The 20124-nt window shown below is 38.8% G+C and overlaps 1 protein-coding gene across 1 annotated transcript; it reads right to left on the bottom strand.

Moving 5' to 3' along the window:
- Positions 1-6130: 6130 nt before the first annotated feature.
- Positions 6131-19520, bottom strand: LOC141334620 (myosin heavy chain, fast skeletal muscle-like). Its single transcript, XM_073839770.1, has 41 exons — positions 19501-19520; positions 19343-19380; positions 17952-18170; positions 17719-17862; positions 17477-17633; positions 17353-17380; positions 17062-17173; positions 16852-16944; positions 16657-16720; positions 16463-16561; positions 16098-16201; positions 15878-16016; positions 15606-15724; positions 15019-15168; positions 14765-14935; positions 14374-14674; positions 14190-14254; positions 13942-14029; positions 13727-13844; positions 13525-13648; positions 13303-13439; positions 12968-13223; positions 12633-12875; positions 11851-12027; positions 11623-11768; positions 11445-11535; positions 10974-11363; positions 10771-10897; positions 10455-10573; positions 10177-10373; positions 9910-10093; positions 8638-8803; positions 8404-8528; positions 7945-8253; positions 7568-7771; positions 7352-7477; positions 7089-7259; positions 6808-6912; positions 6637-6732; positions 6395-6526; positions 6131-6249 (listed from the first exon to the last, which is right to left on the bottom strand). The coding sequence occupies exons 3-41, from the start codon at positions 18156-18158 to the stop codon at positions 6235-6237; spliced, it is 5799 nt and encodes a 1932-aa protein (XP_073695871.1). The 5' UTR covers positions 18159-18170; positions 19343-19380; positions 19501-19520; the 3' UTR covers positions 6131-6234.
- Positions 19521-20124: the final 604 nt, after the last annotated feature.

Here is a 20124-nt window from a genome sequence, read left to right on the forward strand (position 1 = left end):
GATGACATAAAGATACAGTCATACTACACTTTTCATTTAACTGACTTCCATTCATACACATAAAGCGGAATAACAAGCTCATGCAAAGTGATGTTGTATTCCGAAAAGTTCCCAAAAGTTTCCAAAGGTTTGGTGAACTTTACGAATACGTATCACACGCATGTGAGCTCTTAGCTGAACTAAAAGGCAAACTTTAAATCTGCAGGATTGTAGGAAAGTAATGTTGATTGCATATTTTTACATTTTGGATGCATTATATGCTGAATTATGATTTAAATTATTTATTTATTTTATTATTTTTAAAGCAGATTTACCCACATATTATTTCATTTCTTATTATTTTACCTGGGAAAGAAGGACATGACAAATAAAACTGACATAAAACTGACATCACACGCTGCACACCAAGTCTCAAATATAGTCTTAAATTTCAGAATTTTTTTTTTTTTAATATTTATTTCATTGGCTGCTGTGTGTGCAGTGCAGAGTCAAATTTCATGTGCTACTTTTAACGAGTTTTGTCCCTTTCCACCTTCCATATAAAGAGAACTGCAGTGTGCTAAAGAATGTCTAAAAAAATTATCTGAAACCACTCTATTTAGAATAAAAGTTGACCTATCAGCAAGCCCCTCCCATCAAGTGCAGATGAGCCAATGGCAGTTGAGTATTAGTTGCACAGGGAACAGAACTTGGATATCTTTAGATTTCAGTCAGTGCCATAGAGAAACATTGAAACATCCGAAGCTATCACTGGTTTGATGGTGTTTATGCTACAAAAATGGTAAAACAATGTGCCTGGGGTACTTGTAACACTGATTCCGGGTATCCTGAGAGGATAGGCAATCTAACTTGCTCAAGCAGAATGTTAATGTCATCTTGTATTTCTGGCTAAAACTAGTTAACGCTAAAGTTAGTGAGTCCATGCTAACGTACAAATCTAAATAGCTAACTATTCTCACTTCATGTACAGCTGAGGCGTCGATGTCCATTCAAAGTGAGGGGCTAAGTCAGATTTTTGCCAAGTACTGCTTACTGCATAGCCAAATGTCCTCCAGCTCCCTCTCTCTTGATGTCCAGATCCAGCTATGTGTGTGTGTGTGTGTGTGTGTGTGTGTGTGTGTGTGTGAACAAATGGGTGGAGTTATGTTTAGAGATAGGGTAAGGGGTAGGGCTAAGGGTCTATCTTCACCCATTACCTCCAGCGAGGGGGAGCTAGAGCTCCAGCTCCAGCTCCTCCCATATACCTCTGCAGCAAGCGCGATTTTTTGAGCTTTTGAGTGGATTTTGAATGCAGCATCCAGAAGATAAAATATAACCGATTATTATTTTCCATATTTGATGCAATCACACGGGCGTGATTAGAACGCTCAGTGCGTCATATCATCAGCTGCTAAATTCAAATCTGCGTTCGCTGGCTGGCGCTGGGCCAGAGACAGACGCGTTTTTACAGCACTGCGCGTTATAACCAATGCTTATGAATGCAATGACTAATCAGAGGTGTTCAAATGAGTCCTCGTTAAAATGCCCCTGTTTTCTTCACTCGCTCGCTGACTGAATACCTATTTATGGCGAATTCTGTCGTCAAAAACAGCAAATGTGTGTACGAATCGGTAAGAAAGATATTCATTTAATAGAAAACAGCTTCAGTGATTTTAATGGGAGTGTTTGAAAGTGCTAAAACTTTAGACTGTCAATGAAAAAGTTCATGATAATGTAAATGTTTTTTGCTCTCTGTCTGTCCAATGAAAGTGTTATAATTAGAAGCCTCACAATGTTTTTATTCACATTAACTTTCAATGTTAAATTCACATTGAATATAAAATCAGTTGTATTAAAAATATGGCATGACACGCATATCTGTTACTTAAGAAAACAGACAGGTTTTTCAGTAGTTAAGTGATTACATTAGACCATCGCCCACTAGATCAACTAACATAATCTATAAAGAATCAAGATATTTAATGATATAGTTAATGTGTTTGGGAATGTTTGAAATAAAAAGGAAAAAAATAAATTAAACATAGGTGCTGTAGTGGCTGTTGTGTCACATGAGGACCCTTCAAAATAATGAGTGCATGATGCCCCTGTGTACAGTTGGTCAAAAACACATAAACAAAGGTTTACATCTCAGTGCCTCTCCTTGCTAAACTGCAATGTAAATTAAATTTTACATTGCGGCACATGAACAGTGTTGATCCTGGATGTTGTCATCTGTGAATTTACATGAGGAATTTCCGCTTGCATTGATCTATGAACCCTCGCTTCCAAATTAATCTTATTTATTTCAAAATCTTTTATAGATCCCTCCATTGCATATTTAAGGAAAACTTAATAGATTAACGACACCAAAGATTGCCTGTTAGAATGACCCAAACTATAGACTATTAAAAATATGGACGTAGTGTCCATGACATAACCCATAGGTAGCCTTTTTGAAACTCTTTAGCTGCGTCTGAAATCGCATACTTCCCTACTATATAGTGCGCGAAAAACAGAATGCGAGGTGAGTAGTTTGTCTGAATTCATAGTATTCGAAATGCAGTTGGCGAGAAGTACCCGGATGACCTACTGCTTCCGTCGGAATTCTGTAGTACGCATACAATTGACACTTTTCTATCCCATGAGGCTCTGGGAGAGGAGTAATCATTTTAGAAAAAAAGGTGGAAAATGGAGACGCATGACACATGACAACATCAACAAAGCGGATGTAGTACGTCCGAATTCCATTCATACTACCCATATTTATACTATATAGAACAAACTTTTTTAACGATCGGGAAGTACGTTCAAATTTAAGTGTAGTACCTACTGAAGCACTATGCTATTTCGGACACAGCTATAGACCATTTCAATAGCTGGCCGGAACTAACATTCTGAGATGTGTTCGGTAGATTTCCGAGAAACTTATTATCGGATTTGCGGCAGTGAAGGACAAGGCTGGATAACAACTAAGTTAACAACTCTAGGAAATACAGCGCACATTTCAATTCAGGCAAGTAAATGGTTTTTTTTTTATTCATTTGATTATTTGTATTTCTTTACATTAACTCTTCAAGTATGATGCTGCATAATTTAAAGTAGCATTTTGTCATTGTTTACATATGCACCTAGTATTTTGATTCGTGTGTAGTGAAAATTATTTCTGTGTTATGTGGGCTATAACTAACTTCACATCTAGCCATCTTGTCAGTTGACAAATGCAGTGAGTAATATGAAAGTAAACTTGAACGTTGTATTGTGTAACAGTTAACTGCAGTAGTTTACAAAAGGTAACATTTTTTCAATAAATAAGCTTTGGTAATGTTAATTCCAACATATACTGTTGTATTAAGCAATAATAGCATTATTTCTTAAACATTGTCTATTATATTAAATAATTGTTTTTCTACTTTTGTCCTTAGGAGAGCCATCATCTGTAATGTAAGACACCCAAGGACAGCTGATCGTCCTGCAGTGCCAAACCACATATGACCATATGAACACCCAGACTTGATCGAGGATGAAATTCAGTGTAGTACTTAAAGCTACTGATGGCCAGGATAGATACAGACCGCTGCTTTTGATATGTTTCCCCTTTGTCCAGAGACTCATTACTCCATTTCAGTTCAAATGTTGTTTCAGTTGTTGTTTCATTTGTTGAAGCATTTCATACAAATACATTTGCTCGAAATACAAAGTGAGAGAATGTTTTTTGTTTATAAACAGTACTGGTCAAAAGTTTGGACAAGGTAGTTTTTTTATGTTTTTGAAAGAAATCTCTTATGTGCATCAAGCCAGCATTTATTTGAGCAAAAATACATACAAAAACTGTAATACTGTGAAATATTATTACATTTTTAAATGATTTTTATTTAAAAACAAATTGTGTGCTGCAAAGCTAAATAAGCATCATCCTTTACACCAGTTTTTAGTGTCACATGATTATATATATATATATATATATATATATATATATATATATATATATATATATACAGTATATATAATGTGAGTGTGTGTACAGTAAATACGTGCATAAAAACATACATGGATACATGAAAGTGCTGAAGCCAGTGCTGAAACATGGGGGTTTCTTAATCCTTTAACATTGTGGTATGGGCTTGACTCTCTTTTGCAGCCAGTTTCTAGTGGCCAGTGGGTGAATTGAAGTTTAAGTCACTTCCGTATTGGTTTTAATTTAGAGAGTGGGAGGTTGTCGCTTGCCCAAAACAACTTTTGTTGTTTATGTTTATTCAGTTATTAAAGATAATTTTGCTAGTTCCTGCTTCTTTCTTCCCTGAATCTTGAACTTTGTCCTGGCGATTAAATAACCAACCGGCTGTTACACAGACAAAGACAGAGGCAGAGGTAAGTTCAACGCAGGATTGGTAAGTTTATTAACAGTAAATTCAGATAACAGATTGCAGTGGTATTGATGGTAAGTATTCCTATCTGAACTGTCTTTTTGAGAATGCAGGTGGATGGATCCGATGAAGCCTGGTTCTGGGAGTAAATCAGAATATCGTCTATGTAGACCACCAAAAACAGATGGAGAAACTTCCAGAACACCTTGTTCATAAATGTTACGGACGTAGACCTCCATGCTTCTTATTCACGAAGAAGCTTGAAGCAGCAGGTGAGGTAGATGGTCTGATGAATCCTTGTGCCAATGCCTCCTTGATATACTCCTCCATCGCCTGGCACTCCAGGTTGGACGAGGGGTACACACGTCCTTTAGGTAATTGAGCACCAGGTAGCAAGTTGAGGATTGGCAAGTTTATTAACAGTGAATTCAAATAACAGATTGCAGTGGTATTGATGGTAAGTATTTTTATCTTAATGCTGCATTCCAGGTAACCCGTTACTCGTGTTTTTCCAACCTTCTACCTTGTGAAAGTGCACCCAAATGGCAGTCAAACCTGTTACTTCACACTCGTGAACTTTGAAGTCGTGATTTACGAGCTCAGAAACCTGCCTGGTACGCAGCATAACTGTCCTTTTGAGAATGCAGGTGGATAGATCCGATGAAGCAGACAGAGGGAATAAAGTCCATGGAGTGTAACAGAGTCTGGGGATTGCGGGGGATGTGATCTGTAGACCAGACAAAGTGCATGTGGAGGATCCAGGTATTTATAGGGGCGTGGTGATTGGAAACAGGTGAGTAATCAGAACTCTGGTGAGTTGGAACGAGTGGATGGTGTCTCAGGAGGTGTGGTTTGAGGGGGTGACTGTGGTGAATGCCTGACATTAGGTGTGTTCGACTGAACGCAGCGCTGCGCAGATCGATCAAATTCTGACTTGAAGCAGTGCATGCCGGTTAGAAATTTTGTCCGACTTGAGACGGCGCCGGCGGCATGTGACTGTCACGAGTGGCATCAAAGTACCGTAATAGCGATTCGAGAACAGCCGGCCAGCTCAGTCACCGCAGTTTATTCAGCGTGACTGCAAGAGCTCTGATGACGATACAGCTGTTTCACGATTGGCCAGATTCACCACATGACAACGATCATGTGTGTTTCGTGTTTATTCTAACTTTTCTTATTCCAATAATGGCCACAAATCTGTGTTTTTAGAACAGCAAAAGCTTTTACTGTAGTCGCAATGTTATATTAAGTCACGTTTATCAAAAAACATGGATAAAAGCATATATATATACCCCCACTTTATTAGTATTTAAATAGTATATGATTATGTTGAACTTTATTCTTGAACAGATGGCACTGTATTAAGCATTATATAAAAAGTGCTTCTGTTGCTCATGAAAACATTTCTGAAACGTCTATGCATTTAACAATGATTGCATTTTATTCACTTCATCTGTGATAGAGGATGCAAACACCGCATGAGTGTCACTTCCAAGAGCAGAAAGTGTCCGACTTGACATGTACATTTTCAACTCCGCCCGATTGCAACGGGCTGATCTCGTTGACTGCCGCCTGTAGCCGCGGTTCAAGTCAAACACACCTATTGGCTTCCTGTGACCACCCAAGTGTGAGTTCTTATAGGGTGTCTAATTTTAATTTAAAACTTCCCTTTTTTCTTGCAAGAGTGGATGGGTGGTTTTATGAACAAGCTTTTTACAAATTACTATTATTATTTTTAAATTAGTTCAATAATTTATTTGAAAATAAAGAAAACTCCACAACAGCTGTCTAGTGAGCACAGATTTATTTCAAAAGGAATATTAAAAGTAAATCTACAGAATAATCATATTATATGACTTTAGTAGAGGCTCCTATTACGTCTGCGAGAGTTTCACTCTTCTTTGGCCTTTAAGACAAAAAAGGACATAGAAAAGTAAAATAAATAATCAGTATATTTGTTAAGCATAGGCTGAAAACCGTCTGTTTCTTTTCAGTAAATGCAAGAAAGCATTTATTGTACTCAGTAAACATCCTGCTATTATGCAACTGACCTTTCCAGCATCACGACTCTTGACTCTGAGCTTGTTGACCTGAGACTCAGCAATGTCAGCACGCTCCTCAGCCTCCTCCAGCTCATGCTGCGCCTTCCTCAACTTGGACAGATGACTGTTGGCTTGCTCCTCCTAAAGAATAACATTTTTACCATGTTTATTAACTAAGTCGTGGAACATCAGTGATATCACACCAGTTTAAAAAATACTAATTAATTAATAATCATATGAATTTAACATACCGCCTCCTCAGACTGCCTCTTGTAGGTTTTGACCTTCAGCTGCAGCTTATCAACCAGATCCTGGAGTCTGACGATATTCTTCTTATCCTCCTCAGTCTATAAATGATAAAATATTAATATTTCTTAGATTTGTATGGATAATTCTCTAGATATGGTCAGGTATGATCATACCTGATAAGACAGTTCTTTCACTCTCCTCTCATATTTACGGACACCCTTAACAGCATCAGCTCCACGCCTCTGTTCTGCGTCAACTTCAGACTCAAGCTCACGGACCTTTGATAACACATAAATAATTTCAGACAAATGCACAACTAAGTAGTTACTGCCTGGTAACTACTTTTGGAACCAGGGATAGTGCTTTAATTTTAGTAAAAAGTGTAAGCAACATATTCAGGGGATTTCATCCTCAATTTTAATTTTATATGAAAAAATCCTTAAAAAACAATTACTCTGCTCTCCAGTTTCTGGAGTTGTTTCTTTCCTCCCTTCATGGCCAGATTCTCAGCTTCATCCAGACGGTGCTGCAGGTCCTTCACTGTCACCTCCAGATTCTTCTTCATCCTCTCAAGGTGAGAACTGGTGTCCTGCTCCTTCTTGAGCTCTTCTGCCATCATCGCAGCCTTTTACATTAATATAGATTTATATATTAGATTGACATTTTTATGTACCCAAGTGAGTAGTTATTTGTTATTTTGCAGCTTCTGTTTCTCACATCGGTGATGGCCTTCTTGGCCTTATCCTCTGCATTCCTGGCTTCCTGTACAGTGTCTTCAACTTCACTCTGGATCTGAACAAGGTCAGACTCAAGCTTCTTCTTAGTGTTCAGGAGACTTGTGTTCTGTAAAATGGAAAGCAACAATATGAACATTTTAAATGATGCTCTCAATTTCTTTAATTTAATTAAAACATAAAAACAACGTGCCCTTACCTGAGAGTGCAGCAGCCCAACACGCTCACTGGCGTCCACCAGCTCTTGTTCAGCCACTTTGCGACCTCTCTCTGTCTGCTCCAGAGCAGCTCTCAGCTCCTCAATCTCAGCTTGCATCAGAGTGTTTCTGCGCTCCACCATGGCCACCTGCTCCTTCATGTCTTCCTGTCCTCTCACAGCATCGTCAAGGTGCAGTTGGGCATCCTGAACATAACAATAGTATTACAATAAGCTTTCAGTGTGCTTTCTGTTGGTCTTTACCTAACAAACACTACCAGTCAAAAGTTTGGACACTCTTCCCCATAATAGAGAATCTAGTGCAGGTTAGATTATACAAACGTATGAATGCACTCCAAAAGCAAAGAGAAGTCATATACCTTGAGTTGTCCCTGAACGTTCCTGAGCTGTTTCTGGGCCTCAGCAGCCTGGCGATTGGCGTGGCTCAGCTGAATCTCCATCTCATTAAGGTCTCCCTCCATCTTCTTCTTGATTCTCAGGGCATCATTCCTGCTCCTGACCTCAGAGTCCAGAGTGCTCTGCATGGATTCAATGACTCTCTGGCTGTTCCTCTTGATCTGCTCCATCTCCTCATCCTTCTCTGCAAGCTTCCTGTCAATCTCACCCTTAACCTGGTTAAGCTCAAGCTGAACACGAAGAATCTTGGACTCCTCATGCTCCAGGGTTCCCTATTAACAATTAAAACAACATTACAAATATGAAATATGGATTTAGATTGATAATATATACAGTATAGACCAAAAGTTTGGACACACCTTCTCATTCAAATGAGAAGGTGAGAAAAAGCAAGAATTACATATTATTCTTAGGATACTCACTTCAGCCTCCTCCAGGGCGGTCTGAATCTCTGACTTCTCAGTCTCCACTGTCTTCTTGGCCTTTTCCAGCTCATGGATGCTCTTACCAGTCTCACCCAACTGCTCTGTCAGATCTGAAATCTCCTCTACAAGTTAGAAAGAGAATATTATCAACATAAATATAGAGTAAAGCATGACAGATTTAACACTGTAAAACATTTGACTAATTCAGGATTTTATTAAAGGCAATCATACGCTGCAGATTCTTGTTCTCTCTCTTGAGGGTCTCCAGATGATCCAGAGTCTCCTCATAGGAGTTCTTCATCTTGAACAGCTCAGTGCTGAGTGAACGAGCCTCTTTTTGGGCACCTTCCAGCTCTGCCTGACCTTCCTCATATTTCTGCTTCCATTCTGCCAGGACCTTTGATGAAGATATTTCAGGTCAGGTTTGATTTTTAACATGTTGAACAAAGCCCACTATAGCCTATTTTAAAAGTGAAATTGTACCTTGTAGGTGTGGAGCTGAACCCGAATACGGTATTCGGAAAGGCACAAATAGCGTGTTTTTTACAAATACTTATTTCGAACAAAAACTTAAAAAAATATTTGTATTCGTGAACAAGAAAAACTTTATATCAAAAACCTGCGTTTCCTCATGAGACCGCAGTCAGTGTATGCCCACATGAGTGAGTGAGTGACATTCAGGAGTCGGGGGTGGGGAGTAAAAGAGGTGACTGACACAGGCTGCTCCACACAGCAACAGAGAAGGCTCGGCTGAGCGAAAAAAAAGTCTTAACTGCATCACTATTTTTGTTGAATAGATTTTTGTTCCTTAACTGGGTTCTAGAGGCAGTTTATAACTTTCAGGAAGCGGAATTTGATCGGGAGATTTCAAATGTAGATGCGCGGTATGCGCACTCATAACGGAAGCGACACACTCGTTTTTTCCGCATCCAGATAAAAACATGTCAACTTTTCAGTATGCCACGAGCGCACTGCGGGTCATGTGACAAGAACCAACAAATCAGCTTCTTCCTTTCACGAAAAACATTAAAAGCTTAGCCAAATTGGAAAAACAGCCGACCATAGCTGTTACAGGGATAACCTTTTTTAGTAGCAGAGCTACTACAAACGATTTTTTTTTTTTTGGAAATCCATTTATCCTTTGCTGGAACTTCCGCGTCATCATGGAGAGAGCAGGTCATGGTTGCTTAGCAACGGAAGACGCCATGAGAGCGCAAGCTGTAGAGCGCTTTGGAAAGAAGGAGAAAGCGGCGCGCCTAGCGTTTTCCACACGTTTTTTGGGCACGACATGCGAACGGCCCCTTATATGGTACGTTTAAGTTACTCTGTCTTTTGCAGACAGCAAGATGTAGGCTATAGGCTAGTTAACCTTAGCATAGCTTCCCGTCACTCATTATTTTTATGCCTATTTTGAATTTTACTAGAATACAAATACAAATACCCCATCCCCCAACAAATTCAAATACAGATACAAATACCGACTGCTTTGCACACCCCTAGTACCTTGTCAAAGTTCCTCTGTTTCTTGTCAAGGTTGGCAGCCAAAGAATTGGCTCTCTCCACATCAATCATGAGGTCCTCCACCTCACCCTGGAGTCTCTGTTTGGTCTTCTCCAGAGAGGCACATTTGGAGTTTACAGCCTCAATTTGTTCCTCTGCGTCTTGCAGACGCTGAGCCAGCTTCTTCCTGTTAAGTATTACATATTATTTTGTATTCAAAGCTATAAAAAAGCTGTGAGAATCTGGAATATTGTTCAATAATCTACATACTTGGACTCTTCAAGTTCCTCAGTGCGCTGGATGGCATCAGTTTCATATTTGGTTCTCCACTGAGCAACTTCACTGTTGGCCTTTGACATTCCCCGCTGCAGCTCAGCCTTTGCCTCCTGCTCTTCCTCAAACTGCTCACGGAGCAGGTCGCAGTCATGACGGGCTGATTGCACAGCATGGGCCAGTGCGTTCTTAGCCTAGTCGACAAAGTAAGATAATATTAGCTTTGTTGTATAGTAAGTGGAAAATATATGTTTGTTTTAATTATGCAATATTACCTTAACCTCCTCTTCAATCTGCCTCTTAGTCTCCTCGATTTGTTGAGTAAAAGCTTGTTTGCCTCTGGTGAGCTGAGAAACCAGAGCCTCCTTCTCCTCCAGCTGACGGCCAAACTCACCTGTTTAGATTTTGATTCACTGTGTCAGATTGTGCTATTTTCACTATTATTTAATATCAAAACAAACTCTATGAAAGCAGTTAAATGTGTGTGCTTGCTTTAATAAGACTTCAGATATTCAATGCTAAATAATCTTAATATACCATATTTAAACTATTAAAATACTATTAATTTCTTCATGATTTTCATTGGGTTACCATTTTCAGTTTGAAGTCTTGCTCTTTGAGCACTGAGGTCATTTAGTTGGCGAAGGTTCTCATCATTCTTGGACTTAAGTTCACTAAGTTGGTCCTCAAGGGTGCGGCACATCTTCTCAAGATTACCCTGCAAATCAAAGTCATTAGATGTTTGAAAAATATTTTTGTTTTATATTTGTTAGACATAACATAAATTTCCCAACCTTTGCTTTGGCAACAGCCTCCATGTTGCTAGAGAGATCGTCAATCTCCATTTTGTATTCACTCTTCTCTTTCTCAAGTTTCTGCTTGACACGCTGAAGGTTGTCGATTTGCTCTCCAAGCTCGGCCACACTGTCCGCCTGCTTCTTACGGAGGGCAGCAGCAGTAGCTTCATGCTGGAGGGTGGACTCCTCAAGATCACGACGCAGCTTCTGGAATTCAGCTTCACGCTTCTTATTCATCTCGATCTGAGCAGCAGTGGCTCCTCCAGCTTCCTCAAGCCTCTCACTGATCTCCTCAAGTTCCCTGGAGAGATCAGCTCTCTGCTTCTCAACCTTGGCACGAGCAGCACGCTCAGCCTCAATCTCTTCCTCCAGTTCCTCAATGCGAGCCTAAAACGGAAAGTAATTAATGAAACCTTATTAGTCTTCATTTTACACTTGCAACAGTGTTTAAAAAAACTCAAGAAATACCTGAAGCTCTTTGATCTTCTTCTGGAGTTGAGCACCCAGTGATTGTTCATCTTCAATCTTGCTGAGCAGCTGGCTTGTTTCAAAGTCTTTCCTGTGGGTATTCAATAATAAATAGTTTGTTAAACCATAAGACAAAATTTGTTTTTAATATAATATTTTAAAATTTTCATTTAATTACTTTTTAATTTTCTCATCAGATTGCTGCTTGTCGTTCTCCAGGTCCATGATGGACTCTTGAGCTAATTTCAGGTCTCCTTCAAGCTTTCTCTTGGCTCTTTCCAGGTCCATGCGGAGCTTCTTCTCTTGCTCAAGGGAACCCTCAAGCTACGGGACAATGACGTGCAAAATGTCAAAAGCAGGACAAATTTATTTTATGATTTAATGACATGCTTAATTAAAAACTCACATCATCAACTTGCTGCTCAAGTTTAGTCTTGGATTTGGTCAGGGTGTTGACTTTGTCCTCCTCTGCCTGAAGATCATCCAGGGTCTGCTGATGTGCCTCTTGGAGAGCTTTCTTCTCTTTTGTAAGTTTAGCAATGCTCTCATCCTGAGATGCCATTTCCTCAGTCAAGTTCTTGACCTGTGTGATTTTTTTTGTTTGTTCCAAATTAGTTTTTTTTTACAATTTATATTCTATATCATATAAAATGGAGATTAAATGGTAATGTTAAACCAGTGGTTCTCAATTCCAGTACTCACGCCCTCCCCGACCTCTGCACATTTTGTGTGTTTCACGTATCACTTGAGACGTTTGTTCCATTCTAACTGCCCTTCAAAGTGGACACAGTTTGATGCCAGCACATATGTTCAATTTGAAGGTCAGGCGTGTGAGACGTGAATTTAAATTGTATTTATTTACAGATGCATTTATGTCACACTTCACACTTCTCTAGTAAGTTTCATCTGTGTGTGATACACTGCATGTGGTGACGTAGCACAAATATGTGAATGAATGTTTCGAAGTGTAGTAAACAGATTTCCCCCGCTCAGGGAGTAGGGAGCAATGAACACTGTGTAGGGATCATGTCAATTGGAACACAGTTCATTCACGGAGCTTACTTCTCACGACCTGGTTATCTGAATCTGGTGTGTTAAGACATGCAAAATATGCAGTGCAGGGTGTGGGAAGGGGGGCTCAAGGACTGGAATTTAGAACCTCTGTCTTAAACCAACTCAATCTCCAACCTTATTCTCAGTGGCATGTTTCTCCTTTTCCACTTTAGCCAAGGTGAGCTCCAGGTCGTCAATGTCTTTCTTCAACTCAGAGCACTCATCCTCCAGTTTCCTCTTCTTGGCTGTCAGTTCAGCATTAATTTCTTCCTCATCCTCCAGTCTCTCAGTTGTCTCCTTGAGTTTAGCTTCAAGTTGGATTTTGCTCTTGATCAGACCCTCACACCTTTCCTCAGCATCTGAGAGATTCTCAGATTCCTGTTAGAAAAATAGATCGCTATACCATTGAGAAACCACATTGGTAATTTCAATGGACCCAAAATTCAATTAATTTTATTAGGTAAACTCACAGAAGCCACTTGCAGCTGCAGATCATTTTTCTCTTGCAGCAGTGCCACCATCTTCTCTTCAAGCTCCTTTTTTTTGGCTTCAGCCTTGGCAAGATCTTCTTTGCATTTTACATAGTCATCTTTCATGTTTGCCAGCTCCTTCTCAGTCTCAGCACTCTTCAGCAGAGGCTTAATCTTGTAGTAAACCTTCATCCAAGGCCAGTGTTTGACATTCATGAATGAGCGGATGTTGTATTGGATGGTGTAAATAGACTCCCTATGAATAATTCATTATTAAATGCCATAATCGTCACCATTTACTATTCACACCGTCATCTTTGTTTGACATTCCTCACCTTCTCTCCGTCATCTTCACAAATTCCTTTCTCATCACATAACCGCGGCAAAGAGCCTGAGTCATTGTGACCAGAGCAGCCAGTTTCTCATCACGCATCTCCTCAAGAACACCCAGAAGACCAGCTTTGAAGAACACCTGAATTCACAATAAATCAGAATTTATTGATTTAAACAAGCTTAATACATCATGATCAATAAAGACTGTAAAACAGAACATGAACCTTTGTGTGTCCAAATCTGTACTCGTCGTGATTGACATCAATGGATCCGAGGAGTTTCTCACTGGCCTTCTTGTTGTCAATAAACTGTCCCTCTGGGATTACACTGGCATTCAGCACCTTGTATCTGTGATAAATAGATCAAAATGCTTCATATTCTCTAATTAAGAGGCTCATACAGTAAATGTTTTTTCTCCCCATTTACCTCTGCTTGAAGTCACCATAGAGGATTCTGCTGGGGAAACCCTTTCTGCAGATTCTGATGCCCTCCAGCACACCGTTACACCTCAGCTGGTGGATAACCAGGAAGTTCTGCATCAGACCTGTAGGAAACAGTTTATATTATGATCTTTGAAGATAAGGATTATCATTAAATATTGTATTCATGTCAGAATACCTGTAAACCGTTTATAACTTTACCTGGAGTCTTGGACTCATTGGGAATCAGACAACGCACAAAGTGAGGGTGAGTGCTCCTCAAGTTGGTCATGAGCTTGCCCAAGTTCTCCTGTTTAATTATAAAAAGTTACAGCTTACTTATTCACATTCCCTCAGTTGTTGATGTATTATTTACCTAGAGGTAAATAATCTAGAGGCAAACAAGCTCATATACAGACACTGCTTTCAGTTGCATCATTATTCACATTCAGTCTCAAACAAAGACATACCCTAAACTGGGAGGACACAGTCTGCATGGAACCACCCTTCTTCTTGCCTCCCTTCTTGCCAGCCTCTATTCAGACGAAGATACAAATGAACACATATAATTAAATATAAAAAAATGAAATGCAAAACTGAATCAAAGGTTGGTAAAATTAATGTTCATAATTGTAACACTTTTTTCCTCATTACCCTCAACAACAGGTGGGTAGAGAGTAGCCAGTAGTTTGACAGAAGACTTCTGGTAAAGCTGCAGAACAGACTCATTCAGTGGATCCTTGTTCTTGTCCAGCCAGCCAGTAATGTTGTAGTCCACAGTTCCAGCGTAGTGGACCAGAGAGAAGTGGGCCTCAGCCTTGCCTTTGGCAGGCTTTGGTTTCTGGAAAGCATTGCACTTGCCAAGATGCTGATCATACAGCTTGTTCTTGAAGGAAACGTCTGTGGCCTTGGGGAACATGCACTCCTCTTCAAGGATGGAGAAGATACCCATGGGCTGTTTACAAAAGAACATTGTTTATTGCTACAAATATACAATTTTGAGAATAAACAATGGAAATGAATTAGTTCATAAAATAGTAAGAACCTTCTCAATGAGCTCAATGCAAGCAGCCAAGTCCATGCCGAAGTCAATGAACTCCCAAACAATGCCCTCCTTCTTGTACTCCTCTTGTTCCAGCACAAACATGTGGTGGTTGAAAAACTGTTGCAGTTTCTCATTAGTGAAGTTGATGCACAGCTGCTCCATGCTGTTGTACTGAGGAAGAAAAACAACCATTTACTCACTCCTGAATGTGACCCAAATTACAATAAAAAGAGATAAACATAAAAGATTCTTACATCAAAGATCTCAAAGCCAGCGATATCCAGCACACCAATGAAGAAATTTCTTTGTTGTTTTGTGTCCAACATCTGGTTGATACGGATGACCATCCACAAGAACATCCTCTCATAGATAGATTTGGACAAGGCGCTAACAGAGTTATACACCTGTAAGTAGAACAGAGCAAAATTTTAAGGATGTTTTATTAACAAAGTTCGGGAGGAGCACGTTCAGATAATTGACGATGAACATGAGGAGTGCAATCAGTAATCTACGTAATTAACAGACGTGTATTAATACCACAGCCTCACCTCTGTTCCTTGACAGATTTTTAGCATCCCTCCTCCACCCCTTCTCCACACTTACAACTATTTTCTGTCCTAAGGGGGAGGAGGGGTGGGGTGGGGTGGGGTGTGTGTGTGGGGGGGGGGGTATTCTGAGTCCGGGCCAAAATTTCCAAGCTCGGAGCCCTTCCATCGGACAGCTCGCCAAATACGCATAACCCATTCCCAGTTATATGTAAGTGTGAACTCGTGAATTAAAATGTTCTGATTTTTGTCAAATTAAATCATGATTTTTGCGCTGGAAATATGTCACTACATACCTGTGGCACAGTTTGGCCTTTGGTCACAAACTCATTTCCAACCTTGACTCTGGGGTAGCACAAAGCCTTCAGCATATCAGCGGAGTTCAAACCCAGAAGGTAGGCGATTTTGTCAGCCTCTACAAATTAAAAGGTTACAAAAAATCCATATTTTTCATGCCCTGAATCTAAAACCTTTTTTTTTTTTATGAAAATTATATCATTATGCATTATGCATCTCTCAAATCAAAGCACTGCATGTGATGACACACACTGGTATTATTTAGACTCACCCTCTGTGCCATCTGGCTCAGCCTGCTCCTCACGCTGCTTCTGCTTGAACTTCATGTTACCATGATGAAGCACAGCTCCAGTGAACTTGTAGATGCCCATCTTCTCCTCACCACTGAAGCCCAGAATGTCAATTGCAGACTGGAATTATAGAGAAGAATGAGATCTAGTTTCTGCCATATGTATACAGAGTATGTCAATAATCAAACAGCTTTGACTCACATCAGTAGCCATCAGCTCCTCTTTATCATCAATGCTTGCCACTGTAATCTGACCCATACTGCACATGGGGAAGTCATAGGGGTTGGTGGTGATGAGTGTCATTTCTGTAAAATACACAGAGTATTTATGGAAGAGCATTATCTGGTTTTGTCTGAGTATTTACAGTATTATCTGGAATTTACTGCAAAAAAGGCTTATTTCCACCTGGAAACAAGACTAAATATCTTGTCATTTTGCTTATCTAATAAATGCTCCTTAATTTAAGAATTTGTAGATATTTCACTAGAAACAAGACAAAGAAAATACTAAGTAAGATGAGTCTTTTTTTACAGTGTAAAAACATTTAATGAAATATGTGCATCTACCAATCAGCTCAGGCTTGTGGTTGGTCATCATCTGGTAGAAGATGTGGTAGCCTCTCTCATCTGGAAGCTGGAATGTCACTCTAGACTTCTCCAGCAGATCTGTTGAGAGAATGTACTTGAGTCACAATCATCTGAAGAGTGACAGACAAAGACAAATGTGAAGGATGGATTAAATTTAAATCATGTCCACCTACATGTCTCAATGTCAGCACTAGCCAGTTTTCCAGTTGTACCGAAGTGAATTCTAATGAATTTACCCTGTTTTGAATAAAATAAGATAATACATAAATAATAGTAATAATGATCTCTTTATAAAAATCTCTGTTTAGAAAAAAAAAATAACACCAATTGTAGTGGACTGTACTGTAAATAAAAAGTAGTGAACTTACAAAGCGAGAGGAGTTGTCATTTCTCACAGTCTTTGCATTACCATAAGCCTCAAGCAGAGGGTTGGCAGCAATAATCTGGTCCTCAAGAGAGCCCTGTGTTGTTGAAGGGGGTTCATTAATTTTCTGCTTCATTCCAGGCATTTAAGAAGTTCACATATTATATATTGTTTCAGATGATTGTAATTCAGAACAATGTTTCATATCATATACCTTCATTTTGCCAGCAGTCTGCTCTTTCTTCTTATCACCATGAACTGCAACTGTGGCAAAGTACTGGATGACACGCTTGGTGTTCACAGTCTTTCCAGCACCAGATTCTCCACTGGTTTATAAGAAATGATAACACAGACATTGATAAAACATTTCAGCTTTTTTTAGACGACAGAAGTATTTTCTTACCTTCTATTGTTATGTAAAATATATATTTGCCACATATATTTGCCATACATGTACTTTATTTTCATTTCATTGACTATGACAAAAATATGAAAATATTCTTACGTAATCAGGACAGACTGGTTTTCTCTATCTGTTGATTGTAGAGTATACAATTTTCAGTAAAACTTTCTTTTATTAAAATTAACATTTAATAAAATCTATAGAATTAACTTCTGTAAGATCTCACCGGTCTGCATGAACTGATAGGCGTTGTCAGAGACAGAGAAGATGTGGGGTGGGGCCTCCATACGCTTTTTGCCTCTGTAGGCAGCCACCACTTCAGCATCATACACTGGGAGCCACTTGTAGGGGTTCACAGTAGCGCAGAACAGCCCAGAGTAGGTCTGAAATGAGCAGAGATGTGGTCAGATTTGCAACAACACAGACAAAATGAACATAAATACTGTTTTGCTTTGCTTCAGAGCTTACGTAGATCATCCATGCGGCATAACGCTCTTTGAGGTTATACAGCACAGAGGCTTCATTGAGATGGGTCATCATGGCCATGTCCTCAATCTTGTCAAACTTGGGAGGATTCATTGGGTAGACATCTTCCTCCTTAGCAACTCTCTCCTAAAAATTTGAACCGGTAGATATTAGACCAAAAATATATGTAAAATTACATATGTAAAAGTTTTTTTTTAAGAATGTTAAAAATTTACCTCCTTAGTGTCAAGCACAGTAACAGTGACTTTGCCACCGTCTTTGCTCTTAATTGTTCCCTTGACGTACAGCTCTACATTATCAACCACATAGCAGGCAGTCTTGGCATCGAAGGGTTTGTTCTGAGCCTCAATTCTCTCCTTTTCAGGCTTTCGGAGGTAAATGGCAGCCTTGCCATAAACGGCCATCTCTGCATCGGTACTCATGGTGGCGTCTTACTATTATTTAGAAAGGGAAATAGCAGTGTTTTTAATTAATTCAATTATATACCCCAAACTCAAAATTTAAACATATTTTACACTGCATCCACATTATGATTCTACAAAACTCCTGCATCTTCTTAGCAAATGTCACACTGTTTCACAGTACTAGTTAAGAGTAGTCATTGATATTTTTGGATCTGAAGACATGTCATCCTCCGATGAAAGTGACAGCAATGTCAAAGGTCCTTTGGATGCTGAAACAGTGTTCTGACGATTTGTGCCACCCTGTCAGATTTTGCTACCTCCCATTCAAACAGACAGCAGCATAATTCGACAGTGAAAAATGCTACCTATCAGATTTTGCTTCCAGCATGATATTAATGTGGTGTGAAGCATTATTAACACATACACCTACCCCAACCCTAAAACTAACCTCACAGTATGAAAAATACAGTGTTGGTAGCATTATCTGATTGGTAGCATTATTTGTTAGAACACCATTTTTTTTTTTTTTTTTTGAAAAAACCCCTGGAAGAGGATCACGATGATGATAAAAACGTTGAACAGCCTATGACTGATGTCGGGGAAGTTAATAGGGTCATGTCTGGTTGTGGTGCAGTATGTGTGGGAACAGTTAGCAGTGTTTGAGATGAAGAGTTACAAGGCTGTAAACTCAACAATGGAGAGCTGTGTTTTCTGTCATTTGATGACAGACATGCTTTCTCTCTGTGACTGCGTGAACCTGTGTGCGTGCGCGCAATGTTTTTATTCAAATAAATACTTTAAAATAATTTGTGCTTCAGCCTGGTTTAACAGCATTTATAAACAATGCAAATGTCTCCGGTCAAATGAAGCTGTAAAATAAATAGTTTATCCCTTTAAATGCAATGTATTTTGAAAGATATCAACAAAAATGGGTAAAAAAAAAAAACTTTAAAAGTGATTTTCCCAGTGTTTCAATTGGAAAAAAGTGAGCAGAGGAAAATATTTCAAATGGGTAACCATTCAAGGTATGACTTTGAATAATAAAAAAAAAAAAAAAATGAAAAGCTTATTTCCATTGATAACAAAATCTTAATTTTGAAATTTGGGTCACTGTGATTTATTTTGCTGGATCAGGTCACATATAATAAGCACAGATGAAAACAAACTGATCAATACAAGCAATGTAAGGGAAATTCACATACCTTCCCTTTCCTTGAGACCAGATAAAATTTCTTCAGTCCTGCAAGACAATTTATTTACATTTAAAGTTGATGAGTGTTATGAACAACAGACAAGGAACAGATGCTCTGTTTCCACTTTATGTTTAAAATGAAAATAATAACAATTTCAAGCTACTTACCACCAACTGGAGCTCCTCTAGTCTCCTATTGAACTGATCCTGCTCTCACCTACTCTTATATTGAGTTGAACTTGCACACTAAGCAGGTACTAAATATGGACAGGCATTACAGTTTTAATTACTCTATGAGGTGTCCATCCACAGCTAGGGAAGTATAAAACAGTCTTAATAGAAATCAGTTCATAAATAAATAAATAGTCAAATTATTATTATATATTTTTATATTTTTGTCTTGTTTCCAGCCAGAATATTTAAAAATTCTTAAATCAAGAAGGATTTTCTAGACAAGTAAAAATTGTCTTGCTTTCAGAAAAAAACAAGTCAACATTTATGTGTGTTTTGCTTGAAACAAGCAAAATAATTTGCCAGTGGGGTAAGAAAAATCATCTTGTGTTCCGTTTGAAATAAGATTTTTTTTTTTTTTTTTTTTTTTTTTTTTTTTTTTTTTTTTTGCTTAACCCATTGGCAGATTATTTTGCTTGTTCTAAGCAAAAACTAACTTAATTTTGACTTGGTTTTTTTTTTCTGAAAACAAGAAAATAATTTTTACTTGTATAGAAAATCCTTCTTGATTTAGGAATTTTTAGATATCTCAACACCATATTGCATATTTGCTGTACAGCG

The sequence above is a fragment of the Garra rufa genome, chromosome 5 (genome assembly GCF_049309525.1).
Source record: "Garra rufa chromosome 5, GarRuf1.0, whole genome shotgun sequence".
Lineage (NCBI taxonomy): Eukaryota > Metazoa > Chordata > Actinopteri > Cypriniformes > Cyprinidae > Garra > Garra rufa.